This window comes from Magnolia sinica, chromosome 3 (genome assembly GCF_029962835.1).
Source record: "Magnolia sinica isolate HGM2019 chromosome 3, MsV1, whole genome shotgun sequence".
Lineage (NCBI taxonomy): Eukaryota > Viridiplantae > Streptophyta > Magnoliopsida > Magnoliales > Magnoliaceae > Magnolia > Magnolia sinica.
The window spans coordinates 109,452,640-109,478,484 of record NC_080575.1 but is presented as its reverse complement, the minus strand read 5'-3'; the positions used below and the strand labels follow the sequence as shown (position 1 = coordinate 109,478,484).

At 38.9% G+C, this 25,845-nt stretch overlaps 1 protein-coding gene across 1 annotated transcript; it reads right to left on the bottom strand.

The window, feature by feature from the left end:
* Positions 1–865: 865 nt before the first annotated feature.
* Positions 866–25,501, bottom strand: LOC131240665 (uncharacterized). Its single transcript, XM_058239051.1, has 13 exons — positions 25,129–25,501; positions 24,877–25,026; positions 23,422–23,592; positions 20,165–20,308; positions 17,075–17,180; positions 16,213–16,361; positions 15,978–16,103; positions 13,687–13,830; positions 7,800–7,887; positions 5,993–6,366; positions 5,012–5,335; positions 3,268–3,492; positions 866–1,220 (listed from the first exon to the last, which is right to left on the bottom strand). Exons 1-13 carry the CDS (start codon positions 25,354–25,356, stop codon positions 1,086–1,088), a joined length of 2,364 nt encoding a protein of 787 aa, XP_058095034.1. The 5' UTR covers positions 25,357–25,501; the 3' UTR covers positions 866–1,085.
* Positions 25,502–25,845: the final 344 nt, after the last annotated feature.

Genomic DNA, 25,845 nt, shown 5'->3' with positions numbered 1-25,845 from the left:
CAATTGCAGAAGAGGCATCAAGAGAGACTAAAGAGGAGTAGCTGATAAGTATGTTGTTTACCAAATATACTTATTTACTTAGTAAATAGAAACTAAGATAATCTACTTCAAGCATAAGTAGCTCATCTGTAACTTACAATCCAAATGACCTAAATGTCGAACTTGTTATTTTCATGACATCCAACCCGTCCAATAGGTTGATCCCAATGTTACACAATGCAAAAAAAAAATTGCTCGTCCACTCATCATGCAGGTCACACCTAGAAAAAAAAATGGTGAACCATCAATCAAGTCCAACGTACATGTGCGGGCCCACTTAACATGGGTCAGCCTGATATTTGCCTCAGTCCTCCATGGTAGTATCAAGCTGTTGGATGCATTTGATATCATATGCAAATGACAAGTTGACACTAGTTTGATGATAACATTCCCAAATTAATTCACTTGGGAGGGATTCATGTAGCCCTTTTCCGGGTCATGAAAGTAGCAGTACTCTGGTTATCCATGTAGCCCTTTCCACTTGACAGCTGCACTCTAATTGCTTAGGTAGTCCTTTCAACCGCATGGTGGCTTTCACTATAGTCTAGGTTGCCCTTTTCACAAGTTGCCCCTTCCGCGCTCGAATGGAAGACATGGTGTTGGCTCTAATATCAATTGTTAAGAACCTAACCAATACACCAAAAGCCCTAGGAATGATGGAAGGCGTCAAGCTAGGCTTGTTAAACAATTGGGATCATAACATTATCATGAATACATAAATTATGATTGACAAAAATGATGAGCCCATTTTCACTTGTCTACCAAACAAGCCCTAAGCTTCTACTTCTTCTTTTTTCTTTTTTGACGATTGAATGAGAGAGGAGCCTTCCCTGAATCAGGATCTATATTCTATTCAACATGCTCAAATGTACGGCGGGGTTATATGAGGTGGATAGGCATTCCCCCCAAATTCCTTGGGCAATTTACATGCTTGCTCCTTTGATCCATGGAAGCTATATTTTATATACAATGGAAGGGCTTGGCATCTCTGATCAAGTTGAATGATTGCAGGCAATTTTTGGTTCGCTCAACAAAACTTGCTCATATTACAAAAGTGCGTCACGGATCAAACGTGCCATCACCCGTGAAGATAACCGACCAAGCACCTCAGGAAGCACCCGTGCTGTGATGCCTGGTAATACCGGAAGAAGCTCTTGGATGACCTGGGCCAAATCTCCATCCTGCCAATGGCCACAATAAACATGTCACACATCATTTCCATGATGAGAAAATATGATACTATAGAGCTGAAATTTACTCCAGTAGATGGCATTCACATTCCAATTTATTTTAAAACAAACTGATCTTCCTTACCCTTTGGTTTGATGATTGAACTGGGAAAGTTCATCAAAGAGATTCAAGAGACCCAACTTGAGTAAAATGAATTACCAATGACGGGTGAGAATGAACCAAAAAAATTTTAAAAAAGAAAAAGAAAAAGAGCACAGAAAGCATACAATAAAAACACAACTGTAGTGAATTAAATGGGCTAGATACAAAGGACCATCGATGTACAGTGATGCAGCTCCTTTAATCTGAAAATTTCCGACATAAAACTATCCAGCAATGCAAGCCTAAGAAAAAGCAAATAACCCCTGATGTACTCTGACACAAGGACTAGTTCTCATGGAAGGTGCAGGCAAAGCTCAAGAAACACTTACTGGAAATCTCATAAGCATATAGAGTATAGACTAATTATCAATGCCTTAAGAGAAGTTCATTGAGAGGCTCGTCTGACGAAGAAACAAACAGTTTCCCAACATTTAGATCAAACGGAAGTCCACAACAGTGATCTGGTAGCTTCTGAACAAATTGCCGATAGCTTAATTGGTATTATGCTGATTTTTTATTTTTTTTTCCACGACTGCATCCATAGAAAATACTTCAAGTTTGTTCTCTTCTAAGTGATGGCTCCACCAATTCTTTGGGGACATAAATCCAACTCACTTGTATCATCTCAAAGCAAAAACACGATGGAAAGTTTTGAGGTGAGCAGATGGTCCTGTTTTAAAAGGTAACAGAGTATGTTAAGTGAATCATCACCATCCTCATAGCCTTCTTCCGGATTTTTGGGTCAGCTTTGTAGATCCTACTTTCCCAATCAAAAACGAACTAGGAATCTTATGATTGCTTGTCAAAAGTTTTACAAGCAGCTGCCCACCTGACATCAACCCTCATTCTCCACCCGTGGTTGAGGAGTTTTTCCTTGCACAAATTGATAGGGACTTTGGATTTGAGAAATCCCTTATCAATTGACAAGTTGACAAACTGTGGCTGATGCATCACTTCCAGGTGGAGTTCCCAGAATATTCCACATTTAAGAATACACTTCAAGGAAACTAGCTTAAAGAAGAGGTGCAACTCTGGAATTCTTAGTAAAGATGCATTACAGCACTAAACTACAAAGTTCCCAAAAGACTAGGTTTAAACTTGAAAATGAAATTAAGAAGTCTAAAATTGGTATGCACTGAACTAAATAAATCCTCATCTGTAATTTCTGACATCAAGCCATACATGTAAAATCACTTCAGTATATTTTTAGTGCTGTGTGATGGAACTGCATTTTAAACATGAATTACTTGTATCAAGTAATGCATTTACAGGCATAAACCAATACGTTCTTTGTAGCAGTTAGGCATGGAACCAGCATGGCCAACTCTTTAGATGATGTTCTTGCTAAAGAGGGGCTTGCTGCATGGACCATTATCACAGAGGTGGAACCCCGTATCATCTTAATGGGTAGTGGTTCACTCTCTTTAATAAAATAAGCAATATCAATAAAAAGTGTATTAAATTAATGCAAGTTACAGAGGTAACATCCACACCTGATATGCCCCAAAGTACACTCACAAGTAGCAAATTATAAAACTATACTACTTACAAGCAGCTTTGCTAAGCCCTCGAGTGTGCAAAAATCCAATCCATCATCAGAACAGCCCCATTATACTGATTCCCAGTCCCAAGAATCAGGTTGATCCACTGGTCGGGTGGGTCATAGTTTGCAAAGCAAATCTACAGCTCTGGAAAACTTAGCCCAGATGCTGCTTGGACCAGATTTTATTTGGGGAAAGCATGTAAAAGGTCGGGCCAACCTGATGGATGGATTAGATCTGGCACTAATGCATGCTGGCAAGTGTGGGGCGTACACGACCTTCATTGTGCACGTGTGTGAACTTAGCAAAGTTCATTTACCAGATATTCAAGCATAAACGCACATTATCAATATACCTGAGTTCTTGATTTTGAACTTCCAGCAGTGAGGAATTCAACAACTTTCCGAACATTGTTCAATATAACCCTGTCCTCCTCTGTGACATAAGGCAGGAAACCTGCAGGCTTTAGAGCTCCAAAGACAGGAACCATGCTAAAAACTGGGGCTGAGTTTCCAATTCCTAAGGCTGCAGTTATCTGAACCAACTGTTCTCTTGACACTGCATCAATAGCTTTTACAATCTGTTTCACATGCAAAGGAAACAGTTACAAATGAAACATTCCAAATCTGATTTTCTGGCCACACTAGGCACCAACCAATGATACATCTAAATCTGATTCATAGTATTTGTACTACAATTGTATGCTAGTTTTTTTTTTTTTTTTTTTTTTTTACACACGCACACACACCCCCACACACTCACGCCAGTGGAATTTCACCACCTATGGATACTCGAACCCTTGACTGGGTGTTGAAACTCCTGAGAGTCTACCACCCGAGCAAGAGTAAGGATCCGAATTGTATGCTAGTTATCATATGTAACAGCTGCCAGAATTGTGTGGCCTGAAAAGCAACATCTAGGCTCTCAACAGCTTGGATGTAATACCAAATGGTGTTTTAGTGCCACTGGGTGGCCATCAAAAGCAACATCTTCTTCAAATGTCATACCAAATGGTGTTTTAGTGCCATTGGGCAGCCATCAAAAGCAACATCTTCTTTTTCCTAAGGCAAAATACAGTGGATCATCCAAACGCAGAAGGTGACCCTATAATCAGTCAAGCTTTAGCAAAAGTAACAACAATAATATAACCCTGGACCAAATCCAAAGAGAAGGCTAAATCAGAGCTAGACAACCACTGAATGACCATCCAATCCAGAATGTAAGCGAAAAAGCAGAATTCCTTCAAATTCAGGAGGGACGCCCATACAAAAGACAAGGAGACAATTGAACACTTGATAGAATCAATAGATGATTCTTTGCCATCAAAGATTTCCAGACCCCACAGAATGGCAAGTGGGAACAACTTCCATATTAATCTTACCCCAAGGGCCTGTTTGGTAAGTGGAAATCCATGGAAAAAGAAAGTAAAACCATAATCATTATTCTCTTGTATGATTTTCAAAGGGAATCATGGATTCCTAATGGAATCACTACACATTACCATTTCAACATTTCTCAAACACAGGACCCAAGGTGACCCTTGTGAAATGAAGTGGAGATTTCCACTTAGAGATCAAACATCCCGCTTAAAAAGGAAATCCCTTGGAATCCTTTCCTCAATAGTACCTTGGGAGATAATGATTACAAATTCCTTTGTTTTCCCATGGGTTGCTGCATATCGAACAGGCCCTAACGAAAAAAGGTCCATCTTATCTGACCAATCAGCGACCACATCAAAAACTGACCTGATGATCCAACAAACCTCGATGACCAGCGTATGTTCAGTTCAAGTCAGTAGAATATGATTCACAAAATCTTGGCAAGAAGAAAATGAGCAATACAGTAAAACGAAGCATAGGGACTCATCGGACTTCTTGGATCCTTACTGAAAGAGCCAAGATATATGACAAAAGACTGAGGAGAAATGTCCATAATAATTTCCAGCAGGAAAGAATCCTAAGTACACCATGCATTATTGTTACCAAGCCACAAAATCATGAATTGCCTGTATTTGATGCTTAAGGATGATGAAGTTACTAATTTTCTGGATGAGACCCATTGTAACACTGTAGAATAACAATATAGTTCCCTAGAATTACCTCATCTAGAATGAATTCCCTGAAAAAGTTTCCCTTGTCAGATAATAAAAAAGCTAAGGCTGCCCTTGTTTCAACGGGCTGCTCTGGCTGAGATGCACTTGATGGAAATCCTGGAAAAAAATACTGAGTTTGACCCTGTAAAATGCCAAGTTCAGCCATTTCTCCATTGAGGTCTTCCCCACCTCCACTTTTAGCTGCAGTTATGAAATTCTCAAATGCTTGCATGACATCAATGAATTTTTCAGCATCAAAGACACCAGATTTTCCATATATTGTATACCGCAAAGCGTCTCTCAACCTTGGGGATTCATCTGTCAGGAGTCTCTGTCATAAATTAAAAAATAAAAATAAAAAGAGGAAAAGAACATCAGCAATCAATTTAACATGAAGCAACATGGAATAAATATAAAATGGGATCACAATGATAGCTTTCAATAGAGTTTCAAATGATAGAAAGCAATTGGGCTTCAGATAGCGATGGACATTTTGGTCCAATTAGTCGTTTACACCATTGTAGCGATGGACATTTTTACACCACAATTAGTCATTTAAAGATATGGAAAAATAAAAAATAAAAAAAATTCATGTCTTTGGCCCTTCAACTGGGGGTATTTCCACTATTTTCTCTTTTATGCAAGTAGCACACACCCTTTCTCCTCTCCTTGTGTGTAGCCAGCACATGATGCAAATCCTTAGAAAACCCATCCAACAAAAAACTGTGGGGCACATTGTGATGTCTATGTAACATCCACATTGTCTATAAGTTGTATTGGCTTGGGTTAGGATGTATGCCAAAAAAAGAAACAGATCTACAACTTAAGCTACAACACCGGAAAAAGTGGGGACAGGATGACACGCATACAAACAGACATATGTGTGTATCCACACACACACACACACACACACACACACACACACACACGTGACATCAACATTGAAGAAATGACCCAAAGAGATTAGCTTAACTCAAATAAATTGTACCTGTGCGATATATGGATATGCTTCATCTACGATGGCAAAATCAGGGTTTCCAACTAAAGCTATGCCTTCCAGTACACCAATTGCTCTAATTATGAGAGCAAAATAAGGGGGTATTCTAAATGGATAATCAAATGTTATTTGAGCCAAATCTGATGCCAACTCCTGAAAGTTAATGTTTTTGGCTCCCCCTCCTTCGAGTGCCTGATCAAAAACTTTGGCTAGAACCGGCAAGATCGGGTCCAAATTCACCCCCTCTGGAATGAAATCAAGCTTGACAAAGTCCTTTACTATAGCATCGTAATCCCGATGAATAAGATGGGCTATGGCTTCAATCATTCCATACTTTTGATCATCTGTTAATCTTGTCACCAGGCCTGTGACAGCAATAGCTTGCATTAGAAATGTTAGTACTAAACAATGTAAGGTAATACAGTTCAACAAGGTCCTTGTGCATGGAAACATTTCTATGAACCTCAAATTCTGGCATCAGCGACTATATAAAACAATAACATGCTCAACCAGTACTGACAAATTCCTCCGAGAGAGCAAAGACAGAAACCAAACCCTATCTGATTTACAATAACTTCATAAAGAATCTTCCCTGCGTCATTCAAAGGATTGTTTTTAAAAATAAAAAATAAAAATACACAATTTAATATAGAAAGAAAGTTCAACCAGTACTGACAAATTCCTCCTAGAGAGCAAAGACAGAAACCAACCCCTATCTGATTTACAATAACTTCACAAAGAATCTTCCCTGCGTCATTCAAAGGATTGTTTATTTTTATTTTTTTAAAATACACAATTTAATATAGAAAGAAAGTCCACACTAATGAAACGTTTTGGACAGCTTCAATTTAAGTGTGCTACAGGAAGCTCCAACATCACTAAACTTCCGCATTGCTCAACATCCTCCGTCTGCTCATCCTGGGGTTGTGCCAAGCTTACTGCTGGTTAGACAAACAGCTTGAGCATCGCCTAAAAACTTCTGATTGCTATGGTTCTAAATAACAACAGTTTTTAGAGTTCACAAAAGCTCAAGTTGCTGGTGCTTATGGTCTAAAAGGTGAACTTACTATCCTCCAATAAAATTCTTCTATAAGTGCAAGATTCTTGGTGGAGCAGATACAGCTGGTGATACAGTACATGCATCTGTACATGCAGTCTTTACTATTCACGGAAAGCTCTTGAAGTTGAGGATTAAATTCGCTGTACATCTTCTTAACTTAATCTACCCAGTTAACAGCTCTAGTCAAGGATTTGTTTTACTGCTCCAAGCCAAAACACATCAAATGGTCTGTGCTTCCAAGAAAAATATCTAAAAACCATAGATGTTAGCAGGAATGGAAACAAAGGTAACTCTTAACTTTAACACATTCTCATGTTGATAGATACAAAGCCCTATTTTAAAATATGCGAATCTGATGCCAGAGGCATTTGAGCATGCAACATAATATTGAATTTTCCTCAAGCACTTGATAATGATTCAATGTGTTGCCAGGAATGACATGTTTACTTTAGGAGAGAGACTTTCCTTGATGTATATGCCCCTGACAGGTTTTCATTATGGATTACATGGTATTATCACCTGATGCTTATGCCAAACTTATGTAGTTAGTCTAGCTTCCTGTTTGGCCCGTTGAATTTTCTAAACCAAAAATATCAAAGGTTGTCATGAAGTTTCACAAGGAACTTAAAAATGTGTCTACTTTTAGAAATTATCTCCATAAAAAATTGCATATATGATGCTGCTAACCATGTGGAATGATGATCTTTCACCATGTACTCTTATGGAGTGGATTGTTACCAAAGTCAAGTATAGCCAACTTCCCATCTGGGGTGCGAATCATATTCCCTGGGTGTGGATCAGCATGAAAAAAGCCAGTATCAAGTAACTGCAAAGACAGTAGCAACAAGTTAGAAACAATGCCTGACCTATCAGAGTATGTAATTAACTTCTTTCTAGAAGTTAAAATAAAAAGAAACTTTGTAACACAGATATTGTTATGTAAAAAGTAATACAAGCTGAAACCTTCATGTATTATCTCTAAGTTAGCTGTCCACTATCATGTATTCTATTAATGGTATAGAAACTATTTATTGTCCATGATGTCTTAATATGTGCATCTATTAATGACAATGTATCACACATGATGACATGCAAGTGGCTTGATTATTGTTGACATCCTATTTGATAAGCATAAAGTCCACGTGCAATAATGGACTAACACAAATTAGGACATCATGCAGGATAAACATTTTGTATAATACAGAAATTCATGACAAGGGACAGCAAACTTTGACATAATATATGAAGATTTTAGTGAAGAATTGATCCTCTTTTACTTATGGTTGGAAATGCAGCAAAAACACGACATAAATAGCAACAAAATTTTTTCGAACAAAATGACCAAATGGATATTTTAACTAATAACAACTTAAGGAAATTTTGATCTAGGTCCGAACAACAGTTAACAACTATTATGGGTAAAAATGGACTGACCAGATGAACATACTCGAAGACTACAGATTGCTTTAGGGCCGAAAAATCACCCCGACCTCGGACTCAGGTACCAACCTCAACCTCGGAGGTCGGCCTCGACCAAAGAAATCGGCCTCGGGAACCATTTTTGGAGGTCGGCCTCAGGATAAAAATACACTTACAATATGTAAAGATAGGATTATCTTCCAAGATATTCGCTATAAAGATAAGATTATCTTCCGAGATATTCGCCGAGAGTATAAGGAAATCAATCACGACACATCCGGAGGAAGATCTCTTCCGCAATACCCATCCATCATAGAGAGGCATTGCTATATACGCCACCGCCCCCAAAAGGCTATAAATAAGGACTCCGCCTACGGTGAAAGATACGTAAAATCTCTCACCTAAAACCCTTCGATACTACCAAACCCAGATTCCTAGACTGTCTTTGGCATCGAAGGGTCCCCTGCTTTAGCCAGGGTTTCCTTTGTCTTCTTCCTGTACAGGTACTCAAAGGTCTAAAGAGGGTGAACCAGATTTTTGCATCAACAGTTTGGCGTCATCTGTGGGAACGACATCAAAGTCATTCCTGCTTTACCAGAAAATCACAATGGCGAAAGGAAGAAAGAGAGCTTTGGCCACCATTAATGCAATTGCTCCTGCACCAACGGAACAGTCCGCAGACTAAGGAGATCCACCTTCCTAACTCCAAGCTGATTCTACGCTTGCAAGCCTTGCGCAGCGGTCTTGAAATCGAGGAGGTCGGCTCGTCTCTTTAGAATATCAAGTCGAAGCATTGACCGGTAACATTAACCGGATAATGCAGATTTTGAAGAAACAAAACCTACCTCTCGACCAGGGGATAGATGCACGGTCAGCCACCGAGGTCTCTGCACCACCTCAAGCATCAGTCGACTTGCAGAGAACCAAGCAACATCCTGGGCAGCCAAGCCATGCGACCTCCCACGTCTCGGGAATTGCCACGCCCACCGACTCCAACTTGCGTCACATGTTAGAGAAGATAAGGCGTGGAAAGGCTCCCAAGGCGATAGCCAAGAACGAGAGCCACTGGAAGGCAGTTCTCAAGAAACTGCGAGCTCAGGTCGGTGATATCCGTCAAGCCTACCGTGCCTAAATACCGACCTCCGTTGAAGCTATGCTGGAGGAGATCGAGCCACCATTTACCGACGACATTATGGGAGCCCAACTCCCGCCCAAATTCCAAATGCCGCAAATCGCCCCTACTCCAGGTCTGACGACCCGGCCGGGCATTTGGAATCATTCAAGGCATGGATGGAGCTCCACGGTGCGTCAAGCTCGGTTATGTGCCGAGCCCTCTCCCTGACTTTGTCGAGGACTGCACGAAAGTGGTCTAGGCAGCTAAAGTCGAGATCCATCAACTCATTCACACAACTCGACAAATCTTTCATCACTCACTTTATCGATGGGAAAGATAGGAGAAAGTCATCGACTCACCTCCTCACCATCATCCAGAAAGAAGATGAGCTGTTGAAAGACTACATCAAACACTTCAACCTAGAGGCGATGTAAATAGAGGATTCTTTAGATCAAATAGCCTTGGCCGCCATAGTGGCTGGCCTTAAACGAGGAAAGTTCCTCTTCTATATTAGTAAGAACCCCCCCAGCTACCCTCGTCGACCTACTTAACCGAGCTAAAAAATATTCCAATGCCGAATTCTTTAGTTCACAGAGAGCTACTTGAGAAGGAAACAATTCGGCTAAGGATGGAAGTGAAGGGAAGAAGGGGAGCCCTCTACTGTTAATACCAAAAGAAAGAAAGAGAACAACCAAGACCGAGGCCAACGTACCTCGACATCAGATACTGAGGAGCGCGTCGACTGACTAACCTACTCAACTAAGAGCAACCTCCCTTTTTAAAAGAGAAAAATGTGCTCATGATTCTGCTATTGTGTTTTCTACTGCTTTATGCGCTTCTATAAGAAAAGAACTTCCCCAGGTTAGGGGAAGAAAATTCTTTTAAATGATTTCTCAACTATTTGAACTAAACGGTCTACTAAGGACTTTCTTTAGTGCAAGGGAAAAACAGTCCTCAACCAGTCATCCGACCCTTAGAGAAGAGGTCGGACCACTAATTGACAACGCTACTCGGACTACACAGTTGACTACGAGGGCTTCCCTTAGTGCAAGAGAAGAAAGTCCTCCACTGTGAATTCTACTATAAAAGAACCTCCCCAGGTCAGGAGAATTTCTTTCAATTCCTTACTATCCGACCTTACGATCGACTATGAAGTCTTCCCTTAGTATAAGGGAATAAAGTCCTTTTACCGAGTGCTCGGCTTACCATTATGGGAACGAATGAGACTTCTCTCAGCTGAATGGAAGAGAAGTCCCTCTTATTAATTCTACTGTACGTGATCTATCACTAAACAATCGACTTATCAATCTTATCCCTACTCCGTCCGACCTCTCGACCTCCCCACCTCTTCGGCGCAAGTCATCACACAGTGTCAGTTCACACTAACTTACTTCCCAAGCTCTTGAAGAACGCTCAAAAGTAGGGGGCTACTATTATGGGTAAAAATGGACTGACCAGATGAACAGACTCGAAGACTATGGATTGCTTTAGGGCTGAAAAATCACCCCGACCTTGACCTCGGGTACCAACATCGGCCTTGGAGATCGGCCTCGACCAAAGAACTCGGCTTTGGGAACTGACTTTAGCCTCAGGATAAAAATACACTTACAATATATAAAGATAGGATTATCTTCCAAGATATTCGCGAAGGGTATAAGGAAATCAATCACGACACGTCCGGAGGAATATCTCTTCCGCAATATGCATCCACCATAGAGAGGCATTGACATATACGCCATCGCCCCTAAAAGGCTATAAATAAGGACTCCGCTTACGGTGAAAGGTATGTGGAATCTCTCACCCAAAACCTCTCGATACTACCAGACCTAGATTCCTAGCCTGACTTTGGCATCGGAGGGTCCCTTGCTTTAACCAGGGTCTCTTTTGTCTTCTTCCTATGCAGGTAGTCAAAGGTCTAAAGAGGGTGGACTAAATTTTTGCATCAACAACAACTATTAATATAAAACAATTTAACATGGAAGAAAATAATGGAATTGATGATTTCTCATAGTGTCTAATCCATTATAATCACAACAGATATTAAAATACTCTTAAAGGTTTATGCATGAAAGCATCTCCCTTTCAAAGAATCCTAGTAAAGCCAGCAAGATTTAGATTTCCGAATTTCTCTAAAAAGGGCTTTCAAATGAATCCCTATTGTAACCCTCCATATCCAACTTGAACATAGATCTCTTTCTTGTTCACTGGTTCTAATGTTGCATAATAAACATTTAATCTGCTGGAAGAAACAAATATGCACGTGCACAACCCCATACCCCCCACACATGTACCATCATCATCATTACATCATAGCCTTGTTCCAGCTATTTGGGGTGTATGTGTGAGCATACATACATCTATGTATGTGTTTGTGTGTCATGTAAATGTGCATGCATATATGTATACTCATTGTTCATAGTATCGGTATCGTTACATGTATCACTAGCTGGGGATACGGAAACATGTATCAATATTGCTAATACCCAGAAATGTATCACTGACTGAGGGAAAAATATATATTTGCATATTTACGAATCAAAAAATTGCAAAAAAAAAAAAAAAAACATACATTATAAGTTTCTCTTTAATAGGAGCCTAAAAGCATGTAATGCTTACTCAGGAAAACATTGGGGAAACATGGGGAAAACGTTGGAATTTTTCAACGATACTTCAGGAGATGTTAAAATACACATATTTGCATATTTAAGAATCAAATAATAGCAAAAAAGACACATTTGCATATTTAGGAATCAAATAATAAGTTTCCTTTTAATGGGGGCCTAAAAGCATGTATCGTTGACTCAAGGAAACATGGAGAAAATGGTGGATCCATCCATCCATACATACAAGAATCCAATGCAATTTAAAGATATTGAATGCAACTCAAGATGACTTTCACTTGATGCATATCCATCCATGCATGCACACACATATATAAAAACAAACACGCATGCATGATCCATCCATCCATCAATCCACACACACACACACACACCCATCCATCCATCCATGCATAAATACATACATACATCCACGATCCATCCATCCATTCACGTATGCATACATATACACACATACAAACATGCATTTCATCATATAACCATACACCAATAAAAAAATTTGTGATGGGAATTTTTTAATAAACAGATTTTTGGTGATATCGATGCATTGGCGATATTATCAAAATATCGCTGACAAATTGGTGATACAAGCGATACCTGGAATTTACACAGTAAAAAACATTGGCGATATTGATACATTGGCAATACCTAGCAATATATCGCCCATACCTGGAATTTCTTATACTACCAGCATTATTGGTATCGCCGAGCTGGAGATAGGGATAACATTGAGGATATTATCGATAATATCAGGGATACTCAGAACAATGTGTATATTCATACAATAGACCCTATAACAAATTATATTCTTTGCAGAATCACAAAACAAATCAGATGGATTAATCGCGGCTCTCTAGTGAGTTAAAATTCCGTACTATAAGTTAAACTGCCTTCACTAGGGGTCAGGGAAACCATTCGCTGATATGAACAGCAATGAAGCACAACACAAGCCTATACCATTGAGCATACGAGAAGAGGATGCAATTAAAGACGTTGAATGCAACTCAATTTGACTTTCATTTGATGCATATTCAAAATTTTCTTATAAACTCTACAAACCAAAATTAACTTGACGTTTTATAACACTTTGCATAAATAAGATGCTGAAATTTACTGTCAATTGAATTGCATGTACCAAACCCATCAATGTTTTAGCTGCCTCACCTCTAAAAGCACTAATCTCTCACCTTAGGTGAGTGCAATGTCAATAAATAACAATTGTTTTTAGGATGAAACAAAAGATTGCTCTATTAGTGATGTGCAGAGGTGTCATTATATAAACATGGCAAAAAGGTTACACATAAAGGGACTACCTTTTAAAATGAATCCCACAAGCATAAGCCATGCATCAAGAGCCTTATTTTCATGGAAAAACAATTCAATGGACAGGACAAAACAACAAAAGCATAACAGATACATGGATAAAATTTATATCCAATATGTTTGCATCAGCAATGTACGTATGTTCAACCTGCTTTAGGTAGCATATGACTCCAACATTGACCAGTTCTCCAACATCACTTTCAGTACTTTGGGATAACTTCTCTCCATCTACCCATTGTGTGGTAAGAACCTTTCTTGATGTGTATTTTTGGTATGTCATTGGTACGACAACCTGAAATATCAGAATTGACCAGAAGAATCACATAACATAACCACACAATATAAATGCCTCGAAATACACTACAGAAGTAAAGGAAATTGGTGATTCAAATAAACATCATTGAACAAAACATTTAGTCATTAAGTTGCCACAAAGACCTAAGGTCTTAAGTTATGGCTCTTGAATCTTGATAGAGTGGAATGGCGGAACAGGATTCATGTAGCCGAAATTAATTGGGATAAGGCTTAGAGAATGATGATGATGAAGTTGCCACACACACACACACACACACACACACAAAAAAAAGAAAAAAAGAAAAAAGAATGCAATAGGAAAACGCTGATCCACTGCCTGAATAACCTTCATAGTATGAGAAATTCTAGGTGTAGGTAAAAAAATGCGGCAGACCATCTTGAAACATCTATGCAATTGGCCTGACCATGGATTGCTGATCAATTTAAAGCACTTTGGATAGATGATGCTAACCATCCAATCTATTGATTGTAAAAAACAGAAGTATAACAAAATGACCAACATCAAAAGGTTAGGGTCATCCTATCAGCGTCACTTTCACCATGGCCTGCAAGTGGCGGCATGGAACAAACAACAATCTAAAAATCAACAATTGGCTGTCCGACATGTCAATTAAAATGGTAGGGGCTGATACTATTTTGCATACATACACATACATACAGATGCACATGTATGGGTGTGTGGCGTGTGCATCATTTCATAGTCAATGGCACTTCAGCGAAGTGCATATGTGTCACTGTTGTCACCTTCATCTTCATAACACCACCACACCACTACCACCAGATCGCCATCATTGCTGTCACCATTGTCATCCTCATCCTGATCGTCAATTCGTCATTGTCCTTGTTGCCATCCTCATCCTCCTTTTCACCACTACCACCATCATAACATTATTCCCATGGTTGTGAATATCCACCTTAGATAGGCCGATATGCCCATATCGTGTTTGTATCGGCTGGGTCCAATATGCAATATAGGCCCAAAATGGGCTAGCCCAAAAATTGGAGGCTGCATTAACCCTTATTATATCAGTTGCAGGTCTATGCGCCTATATAATTATTCATAGCAATATGTTGAATTAAGTTACGGTTACATGTATTGTTCATTACATTACATTCATGATATTTGTGATTGCAATCTAATTATAGATATTTTAGTTCTAGATAATTTGTGGTGATTTCCATGATGTTCGGTTAAATACTTAAAATATGTAATGAAACCCATTACGACGACCAAACAAAGAACTCCTATTTCCCCAATGTTTTAACACCAGATGTAGAAGTCAAAGGCTAAAACTTTCAACAAGTCAGCCTGACAGACACATTCTTACCAAAGAATGGTACAATACATCATTGAATGCATGCCCAAAACCCAAAAAAGGATAGATTCTTTTATTTGCCTCTGCTTCTTTTTCTAATATTTTTCAAAACATTTGGGAAAAATCAGCCCATGTGGGCTGATACATGCTATACCGGTGATATATGGCCTGTATAATATGGGTTTTGGGCAAGGTATTCCATAATGATAACGGTGGCTATAACGGCTACCGTTGTTACTGTTGCGATATGGGTTGTTACAGCCCTCTTTTTTCTGGGAAAAAAAAAAAAACTGTATCTGCCCCATCAGAGGCCATTAGAGGACCACTACGGGCCAATTTTTCCATAACGGCTGTGCAGCTCTGTAACACATAACAGATGCCACCGTTAACATTACACAACAGCCGTTACAGCACAACATGGTTTTGAGCCTGGCAGATACAGCCCCTATAACCAATATTTAGAACCTTGCTTATCCAAGCTCTTTTGGGTTTGCACTAAATAGAATGCTGACTTGACTTAACAAGAGATGTGTAGCCAGCCAATATCGATAATCCATGACCGGGGTAACATTGATGATCCATGCTAAATTTTCACATATTTCAGTTGTTTATCTGTGCTCAATATGATTTTTTATTTACTTTTTGTATGAAAGCAATCAATTTCCAACTCGTGTCTTGGCTCCTAAGAAATTATCTCATTAACAATGTCAGGGTAGAAATTTATATATAATCTCCACAGTTCGTGCAAATCTGAAAGTGTTTAAGGGACAATATTTACGATGTATTCAGTTAAAGTGATTGGGAGCACCTGAGGGAGGTCCTTTCTCATCATTTCAGCAAAGCGTGTTCCATTTTCACCCTCATTAATATAATCAAGCTCCTCAAAAAAGCGAGCAGCCCATTCATCTACCAATCCAACAACGTCAACGGAGATCTGGAAAGAATGAAGGAAAGAAAACCACAGTTACAACTAAGAACTATTTGTTTGCAAGAAATAAGAGAAAAAACTACCTGACTGTGGGTAAAGGTTTTAGATAAATTACCTGAGGGAACCTCCGGAGCACCAATCCCAGGTTCCGAATGATAAACAAATCAACTGTTACAGTCTCAAGCACAAAAGGGCGTTGTACTTTAACTGCCACCAGATCCCCGTTTTCTTTTAGGCGCCCCTTGTATACTTGTCCCAAAGATGCTGCAAAAAGGTCATCCATCTGTCAGATATTAAAATGGTAAATTGTTTGGTATACATGTAAAATATCATAATGATATGCATTGGAGATAAAATCTTGAGAAATCATCATCACTATCACCATCATCATCATCTTAGCCTTCTCCCACCAATTTGGTGTCACATTTTAGAAGGTAGATGTTGCAAAAGTTTTATGATTGGATGCACACCAGAGATCAATCCTCTTCTACCTGGGCTCTCGGAAACCGGTCATGGTAGAGGCCCACATTTATAACACTCAACACAGTCTCTCACCAGAACCAACCCCACCACCATTACATACACACCACAAAGGGGTCATGAAGGGTAGTTGCCCAATATATATTCAGTCACACACACACAGGCACACACGTGCAAACACACAAACACTCCTGAAGAGTCATGCTTGAATACATGCTCAAGTGGTTGGCTGCACAAAATAGCAAGGAGCCAACCAATCTATGTACACCAAACACCACGTACACACCAAACAGTGAGGCCCCATGTATCATGTTAGCACAACTACTACATGCTACCCATAAAGTGGGAATTTATGAACAAGTAGGATCTAGAATGAGCAATATCAAAGAGGCTGACTAAACACAATTAATGGAAAAAGAGATGTGACTAAAAAATGACATTCAAAACAAATAGAAAGAAGAAAATTGCTATAATTAGTATGCAGCAAGTAGGAGTACCAGCAGCAATGGGAGAGGAGGTAAGTTCAGAATAGATATTTTGCCAAGGCTGACCAAGCTCCTCTTCAATAAGGGCCATTGCTACATCATCTGGGAATGAAGGAACCTTCAAATACCATCAAGAAAAGGCCAATCAGCTAGGTAAAACAAGAAAGAAAGGGGGGAAAAAACCATTGAAGTGATGAGATCAACCCACACAAATAGACCTTGAAAATTGAGAGACACATGAAATGCCACAGCAGCTAAAATTTTCCAGGATTCTTTGACAGAAGGACTACTTACAACTTCCTTTAGGGTTGGTTTGGCTAAAGTGAAAATTGCAATTTAACCAGTGTTTTCTAAAATTTCATTTTAAACAAGATGCATTTGGTTTTCATGGGAAATCTTTGCAAAATTGCAAGTTCCCTACCAAAATCAAAATGAGAACTTCAGAAAAAAAAGTAAATTATTCATAACTATGCTTATAAAATTATAATTCTCTCTTTGTGAGTCATCTTTTGGGAGGAGTGGATGGGCAGTCTGAGGTGGGCCCATATATTGCATTGTTCAAATCAATGATTGGACAAAGTGATTTCTAAGAGAGACAATCAAATGTGGGGCCCATGTGATGGGCAGTCCAAATCAATTCTATTACAATCAATATCAATTGTCCATTTTATTAGCCATTAATTGGATTGTTAGGATCATCCACTCAAAATGATCATCGGGAGGGATAACCACTAAAAGGTGGGCCCACATGATGGAAGATCAATGATCAAGCCTTCCATTATCTTACCCATTGATCAGTTGGCTACGATCATCAGATCAAAGTGACTTTTAAGGGGAACAAGCAATCAAAGGTGGGCCCCACATAATGGACTATCCAAATCAATGAATGGACCTTCTCTTGCGGCCTGTTTGGTTTTCCAATTTCCTATGAAATGCTAAATAAATGAGCCATCATTATCATTTACATGTATTTGTTTAAATAAGAATTATGGCTCCTAAATCAAGAGTCAAATACACTTGTAAAGGAAATAGGTAAAGTAAATTGTAATCATTACATTTTCACATTATAAAACTATGATTTTTACAGTAATTTCTGGTGAAACAAACAATGTAGCAAAATCATATTGCAGTCAAATGTAAGTGATGTCACCACACAAGTACAAGAGTAAATAATCACTAGCCATTTACGGCCATTTACCGTTGTAACTGGAAAACTAAACATGCCCTTATATCGAGTACACAGGTGTTATATAGACATGCGTCAGTTCAGCCAATCTCAAAGTTAAAACCACAAGAAACTGCCATGTATCTTCACATGAAGATTTATAAGAATGCCACAACATTACTACTGGACCCAAATGCGGTGGTTCAACACATCTGGTACTCTGGACAACATAAAAGGTACGTAAAACCAGAATCCACTTTAATGGTGAAACCAAAAGGAGTCCCATGATGGTTAACTTATGATATGATTCAAGGATGGTGCAAGAAACCAGTCCCAGCTAATTTTAATAAACCTTTAGTTCAGTTCCTTTAACTTCTCTAGAATCGAATAGTAATATGTAAATTATATGCTTCCCTGAGCATAAATTATCATGAGCTTAGTCAGATGTGAACACCACATTGACAAAGCACCTTAAACATTATTTTCTTAGCCTTGAAGAAACTTGACATCCATGATAGTGCTTATGGACGTTCCTAGATTTCAACCATACCAATAATTAAGCAATAGTGAATTTTCACAAAAGCATGAGATGCCAATACCTAAGCAAGAGTAGCGAATTTTTGACAAAAGCATGAAAAGGCTCACAACAAATAAATAAATAAAATGAAAAAAAAATGTTCACTTCCACTAAGACTCGTGTAATGATTGCACCAAAGTATCATCTCAAAACAGATTGGTCAACAGTGATACCGTTCCTTGTGTTTGTACAATAGCATTGGAGATGCGAATTTGATGTTTGTCCGGCTAAACCTGAAACATAAAAATTCAAACTTGGAACACAATGGACCTAGAACTACAGCTCCCCTTGCAAAAGCTATGCATCTAGGTCTTGTACTACAAATCTATAATACCTAGGGGTGTACATCGAGTCGAACTGAGTCGAGCTGCCCTCAGCTCAACTCGGCTCAGCCACTGGCTGACCTCAGCTTGAACTCGGCTCGGCTTGGTCCTCGAGCCTGACTGGCCAGCTTGGTTCGGTTCGGTCAGCAGCTCGGGCCAGCTCGGGCCGAGTTCGCCATTGAGGCATTTCCACAAACACCTGAACTGCAACTTCAAAATCCCACTGTTTTACACAGACTGTCTTCTTCCATCAGCAGCAGCTGTGACTTTCTCAAGAGGTGCTTCACCACATCCAAGTGTCCACGACTACAAGCCACATAGAGCATGCTCTGGTTCTCACTGTTGAGTTTATAAGCTGCCTGAGGATCAGCAGACAGCAGCCAGTAATAGCATCGACATCTCAACGTGCCCTTCATGACATGTGACGTGCAGTGGAGTCCCTCCAGCGTCGTTCTTTGCTGCCACCATCTGAGGCCGTAATTTGATCATTTCCGCTGCTAATTTGATATGCCCACGCCTCGATACAATGGCAAAGTAACCGAGTCACCGAACTGGTTCGATCCGAGTCGAGTCGAGCTGGGGCCTGCTTGAACTCATTTTCGAGCTCAAAGAATCAGATCTACTCAGCTCGAACTCAGCTTCGAACTCAGCTTTTTCGAGTCGAGTCAAGCGAGCTAGCCGAGCTAGCTCGGTTTGTGTACACATTAATACCACGACAAAACCAAATATAATTCACGTGCACTCATCCCACATGCATGCACTCACACACACGTGCATGTACACACATGCATGCACGCACCCGAACGCATCCACACATGTCAATACATGGACATGCACACCCAACACCCACATGCACACACGCAGCATTTGGATGAGAAATGACAGATGTCCTCCACTAGCACAAATGTAGGAAATAAGATATGAATATCAACTTGTCTCTCAACTTCCCACACGCCTCTTAACCAAAGTTCTGCTTGTGATACCATCCATTTACTTGGAAATGTAAACCACCTTACAAGGGGACCTGCTTAGTTTACCTTATCGCAAAGTTTTTGTAGCTCTGTCATTGCTGCAGGAGACAATATATCTGGTCGAATGCTTAGTGCTTGCCCAAGCTTTATATATGCGGGACCCAAAGAGGTTACAATCTCCCGCAATTCAATGGCTCGTGCAACTTCATTCTAAAACAAAACAAACAGAAAACAAATAAATAATTGCTGTGCAAAGATTGCCGCAAAGAAGATGTTAGGGGATGAATGATCAAATCACATAGTGAAAAAGAAGACTAGCACCATAATAAGATAGTACGGAAGGCAAAAACATCATGATCAATTACATCTCACTGATTTGTCAGTCTAAAAATTATATTATCACCAACAAAAAAAACCCATATATCTTTGCATTTTTTGTTGGGCATATGATTAGCTACTGGTGATAACAAAACATTATCAGATTTTGGTATTAAAAAAAAAAAAAAACAGACGTTGTGCCATACGAACAAGTTTCTTCCCATATCATGCTGACAATCAACAATTCAAGTAACTGCTTAAAGGAAACATGTTGCCAATAACAGACCTAAAATATCTCAACTTCAGAGTTTAAGAAGTTGGAACACATGGCATGGTCAATGGTAACTGGAAGATGATTAATCGGGTATCCGGTGACATTATAAATTAGTGAACTCTCACATTCAGCTGGCTATCAGAGTATATGAGCTCAAGCACAATCCAGCTGGATAATGGAATGAAATAATAGTATCTGACAGATTGATTGCAAAGAGTTTGAAATGAGAAACATAACTTTCCTAGTTAAAAATTTACTTATCAACAGTAGATCCAAAGTTTTAAGAACCACTCAAAATGTGACACATTGCCAACTTTATATACTTTGCACTACGGACCACTCAAAATGTGACACATTGCCAACTTGCTATACTTCGCACTATGGACCACTCAAAATGTGACACATTGCCAACTTGCTATACTTCATATGGACCATCCAAATCCCAGAAATGCCTGATGTCAATAATTCATGAAGAGTATTTAGTAAAACCTAAAGACATCAAAAGATATGATCTCTAGCACAATCCAACTGGGATAGAATGGAATCATATTACCCAACAAAATTGGATGCGAAGAGTTTGAACAAGAAGAAGAGTTTTCCTAAGGAAAAAATTTGCTAAGCAACAACAGGTCAAAATATTAAAAACCACTTCATGTAGGGTGGGTGAGAAAGAAGAAAATAATAAGGAGAATAACAGATTTTTGTTCAAACTCTCCCTCTTCAAGAGAATGTTTTCTCCCTAATGCGTGTTTGATTTTTCAATTTCATTTGAAATGCAAAGGAGCCATCATTACCATTTCCAAGTGTTTGTTTAAACATAAATTGTGGCTCGTATATCGAGAGTCAATTACACTTGCAAAGGATGGAGGTAAAGTAAAATATAATCATTACATTTTCACACTATAAAACCACCATTTCAACCATGATTTGTGGGTGAAACAAACAATGCAACAAAATCGTCATTACAGTCAAATGCAAGTGATGTGAATTATGTGACCAATGTTGTCAAAATCGTTATCGTATCGCAAATCGTAGTAGGGGTTGAATGGATCCTTATTCTTGCTTGGGTGGTAGACTCTCAGGTGTTTCAATACCCGGTGAAGGGTTCGAGTATCCATAGGTGGTGAAATTCCACTACAGCATGAGTGTGTGGGGGTGTGTGCGTGTAAAAAAAAAAAAAAGTAGTAGGGGTTGAATTGTATCGAATTACAAATCTTATCGTAAATCATAAGTTTTTTTTACAATTTTCTTAAAATTTTGAAAAAATATGAAAAATATAAATAAATCAGAATTTTTTTTAGAACTCGTCAATTTTCTTTTGCCATCAATGTGCACCAAGTAATACGATGTCACGATAGTGTTAAAGGGTTCTTATTCCTTTATTTTTTTGTCTTTCGAGAAATTTCCCTTAAAAAACATACAAGGGCCTTTTAATAATTTATGTACTTGTTACCTTTCTTGAATGTAGAATCACAGTGGAAAAGCGGCCTTTGATACTGTAGACCAACAAAAAAGAAGAAGAAGAAGAAGATATTTTGATTTTGAAACATCATTCATAATACATATAAGTTGGCATGATCGTAACCATCCATAAAAACATTACAGGTACGTCATACATCAATTTGGTGTTTTGACCAGTTAAGAAGTAAGAAATCACAAAAAAAAAGTTACATGATTTAACATTGAAGAGAATATATATCATTTAATCTCTTACAAAGAACACATAAAATAAATTACCTTTTCTAAATGATTCTTAAAGCCCCCACCAATTTAAAAACATAAAATGAAAGCCAAGTGAAGCTTAAAATAGAAGGCAACAAGTATAATTTGAATCGTAAATCGTAGGATTCAAATCATGGAATCGTATGATTCATATAAAAAGGGATTCAAGGTTGGGATTCAAATCGTTTTGCTTAAGATTCGACTAAAATCGTATTATCATAAATAGTAGGATTTTGACAACACTAGATGTGACCACAAAGTTACAAAAGTAAATAATCATAACCCATTTACAACTATTTACCATTGTAATTGGAAAATCAAACAGGCCCAAAACTCTTTTTTTTTTTTTTCCAAACTCATTCATCAACTCCACTAATACGCATGGCCTAGAGGTCTCGATAGAAATACAAAAGATACAGAACCAAAGAGGTCTTACAAATCTGGACTTCACTAATTTTCTATCTAAATCATATCCTAAAGATTGACATCTAAATTTCACATTGAAAAAGGAAAATAACACCAACAACTGAATATTAATTCTTCCCAAAATAGAAAACTAAAAATGACACTTACAATCCTATTAAAGATTCAATGAGACACAAATATCCCAAATAGGAAACTAATATTGACTTGATGACACACAAGATCCTATTAAAGATCCTCATAGAATCTTTACAAAAAAAAAAAAACTCAGCAAATCAAGCCCATTCATACATGGAATCTATGTCTATTAAATAAAAACTCTAAATACAACTCCAAGAGTGGGGCCCACCGAATGGGTCGGGCTACTTGTAAATTAGGTTTTTGGGACCCACATCTTCATCACACACTACTCGCAATCACTCTTGCTTCCATTACAGCTCAAAATGCAACACATTGCCAACTCGCTACATGTTTCACTTCTGGACCAGCCAAATCCTAGATATGCCTGATGTGAATAATTCAATCAGGGTAATATCTACAGACATAAGCATATTACAAGCATGTGGTTATAGAGTAATAGTTTTACCTCTTTTACTTTCTTGTTTATCACATCCCAGGCTAACTGTGAAAGAAAGCCACCAGCAACAGAGAGTAGTTGTATAATGCGTGTTGCAACAGCTTGAGGACGCTTCCCCCAATATGATGAGATGATAGCAGGATCATACACCAAAGGCAAACTCTCACCGCTTTCAGCTACCTGCAGAGGTAAATGCCAAGAGTGACAACATGGCCAACAACACAATCATGAACAGAAAACTTCAGTTTGTATTTGCAAGCTAACATATGATGTCGATCTTTGCATGCAGTGGAAGCACAAAATGGGCCTGGAATTGGAAAAAGAAAAAAGAAAAGAAAACTCACAAGTGATACATGCAATCTTCCATATCAAGTAGTTTATGTCTCAAAGCTTTCTGAAATAGTAATTTCAGATCTTATGACATCTCAACGATCTCATATATTTCCCATTTAATTGATGACCTCCTCTTGAACAAAAGTTGACTAGTACTTTATTAAAAATTTAAATGATCCAATGATTAATGAACATCCTCATACATGCTATGAGTCGGTACTAAGAAAACTGAACTAACCTCGCAGCAAAATTATGGTCCGAAATCTTACTGAATCAAGCTCTGAACTTCCTACGTCAGAAGGTCTGCCTCTTCATAACCATGATATGCTATACTCAATGAAAGAGTACTTTCTTGGTAATTGGAACCAGTAGACATCTATCCCTCACAAGCAAGTTCAAGACAAAAAAATATATATATATCTGGAAGGAAAACACCTTAATCCTATGGCAAAAGATAACACCCCCACCATTGGATCATATTGCTTCTCTTCCTAATTTATTTTTCAAGAGAGGAATGCATTTAGCTATAACCCAAAAGACCTTTCTAACATACAAAAATCCTTTCGGGCTCAATTGGCAGTGTGGATTTTGCAACCTGTGGAATCCAGTGGATCTTGCAAATCAGCTTTGAGGTGGGAATGCAAAAAAAAAAAAAAAAAAGGCTCTTTTGAAGGACTTTGATTCCTCTGAAATCCAAACCCCTCAAAATCCTTGCCACAAACCGACCCAAAAAAGTTAAAATTCCCACAAATCCCTCTAAATCCATGCTGCTAAATGAGCACTTATTTTGACTGGAGAGAGAAATACAAAGTGTTCAGATCTTTTAGGATGCATTTGGATGCACAAAGATATTGAATTGTGAACACTCAGTTTAATCAATATGAGGAAATGACAAAAACTAATGACATTGCCTAGTATTTCTAGTGAGGAAGCAGCCCTGAAGTTTCAGTTATGTTTCTTTTGAGTGTGAGTAGAAAGTAACCCAATTGCAAGGAAGGTAAGTATGATTTGGTCAGTTCCATTCTATCAATGTACTTATTTCAATACAATTCAATAGTGCATGCAAATGCAGCCTTCAAGAACAACACAAGAAATTGCATCTACGAACATATGAGAAACACTCAGACAAACCTCAACTAGGCGAAGCTGAATATTGTTGTCGGCGAACTGAGAATCCGACAGATTCTGCCCTCGAAGACCTCTCATGAGTATCGACAGCTGTTCATCTTCTTCCATCTGCGCTCTAACTTTCTTAATCTCCTCCGACACATTCCCAAACCTCTATCGATTCGAAAACAAAAAGAAAATGAAACACGGAAACCGTGGATTTGATTTTCATCCTTTATATTTTCAGCTGGAATTTCAACATTTCAACTCAATTACCGTAGAGGTCCCGTTGACGGGCTTCAGAGGCAGGCTTCTGGGAGGCCCGGATCCGGGCTTGGGTTCGGTCGTGACCGAAACTACCACGCTCCTCCGTCTCCGTACTCTGTCTCTTGTGAGAGGGAACGAGCCCGTTCTCCGCTTGGAAGAACCGAAACCCTCGTCCAGTGATAACGTGCGCCGGAGGGGATTGATCCCGCAGCAAAGGTGATGAGTTGCAGCGTCCATGGCGGCAATTCTCGATCTCCTCGATTCGAGATTTTCTCTTTAATTTATCGCGATAAATTGGCTGAAATGCAGTGAGTCGAGAGAGAGAGTAGGAAGTCGGCAACGATTTTCGTTTCTCCTCTCCTCCTTGGCTTCCGGCTATTTTGGTGGGAAGGGGTTTGGACAGTGGAACGACACGTGGCTGCTTGTGGTGCGATGGAAGAGGGTCCGAGCTGCTTTCTTCTCAACCGTCGGTGCGTTCGCAACTTCTCCACCACGCTTTTCTCGGGACGAGCAAATGAGTTTTGATAGGGTACGGTGCCACCGTAACACATTACCGTAGCAAGCAAATAGAAATGATCTGAACTGTTCATTTCTCATTTCTACATCTAAAAGCTATACTGTTATTATTATGCTTCATTGATGATCCGATCCTGACCTTTGATCTTGGATTTGAATATGAACCATTAAATTTTTATCTTTATGAATAACTACCCGTCCAAAAAATCA